Consider the following 227-nt stretch of genomic DNA (forward strand, 5'->3'; position numbering starts at 1 on the left):
TGTCCTCGTCACCCAGCGGGTTCTTGCCGCAGCAGAGGGTTGTGATCATGCAGTTACGGAACTGGAAGAGAGAGAAGCCTGGGGTGAGGCAGGCGGACGCCAGGCAGCTCCGGCTGCGGGGATGCCTCTGAGCCCGGCAAGGCTGCTTGGAAGCCCCCACCACCGCAGCACGGGCGATGCCATGCCGCTGGAGTCTCCCTCCCCGCTGGCTGCTGCCCGCCCTCGCT

The 227-nt window shown here is 67.8% G+C and overlaps 1 protein-coding gene across 1 annotated transcript in view; it reads right to left on the minus strand.

Moving 5' to 3' along the window:
* Window positions 1–227, minus strand: part of LOC104168484 (rhodopsin-like) — a 3,036-nt gene that overhangs the window by 224 nt on the left and 2,585 nt on the right. The window contains 1 exon segment of the mRNA XM_009709088.1: window positions 3–61. Within this exon segment, the coding sequence (XP_009707390.1) occupies window positions 3–61 (59 nt within the window).

Source organism: Cariama cristata, unplaced genomic scaffold, assembly GCF_000690535.1.
Source record: "Cariama cristata isolate BGI_N322 unplaced genomic scaffold, ASM69053v1 scaffold20441, whole genome shotgun sequence".
Classification (NCBI taxonomy): Eukaryota; Metazoa; Chordata; class Aves; order Cariamiformes; family Cariamidae; genus Cariama; species Cariama cristata.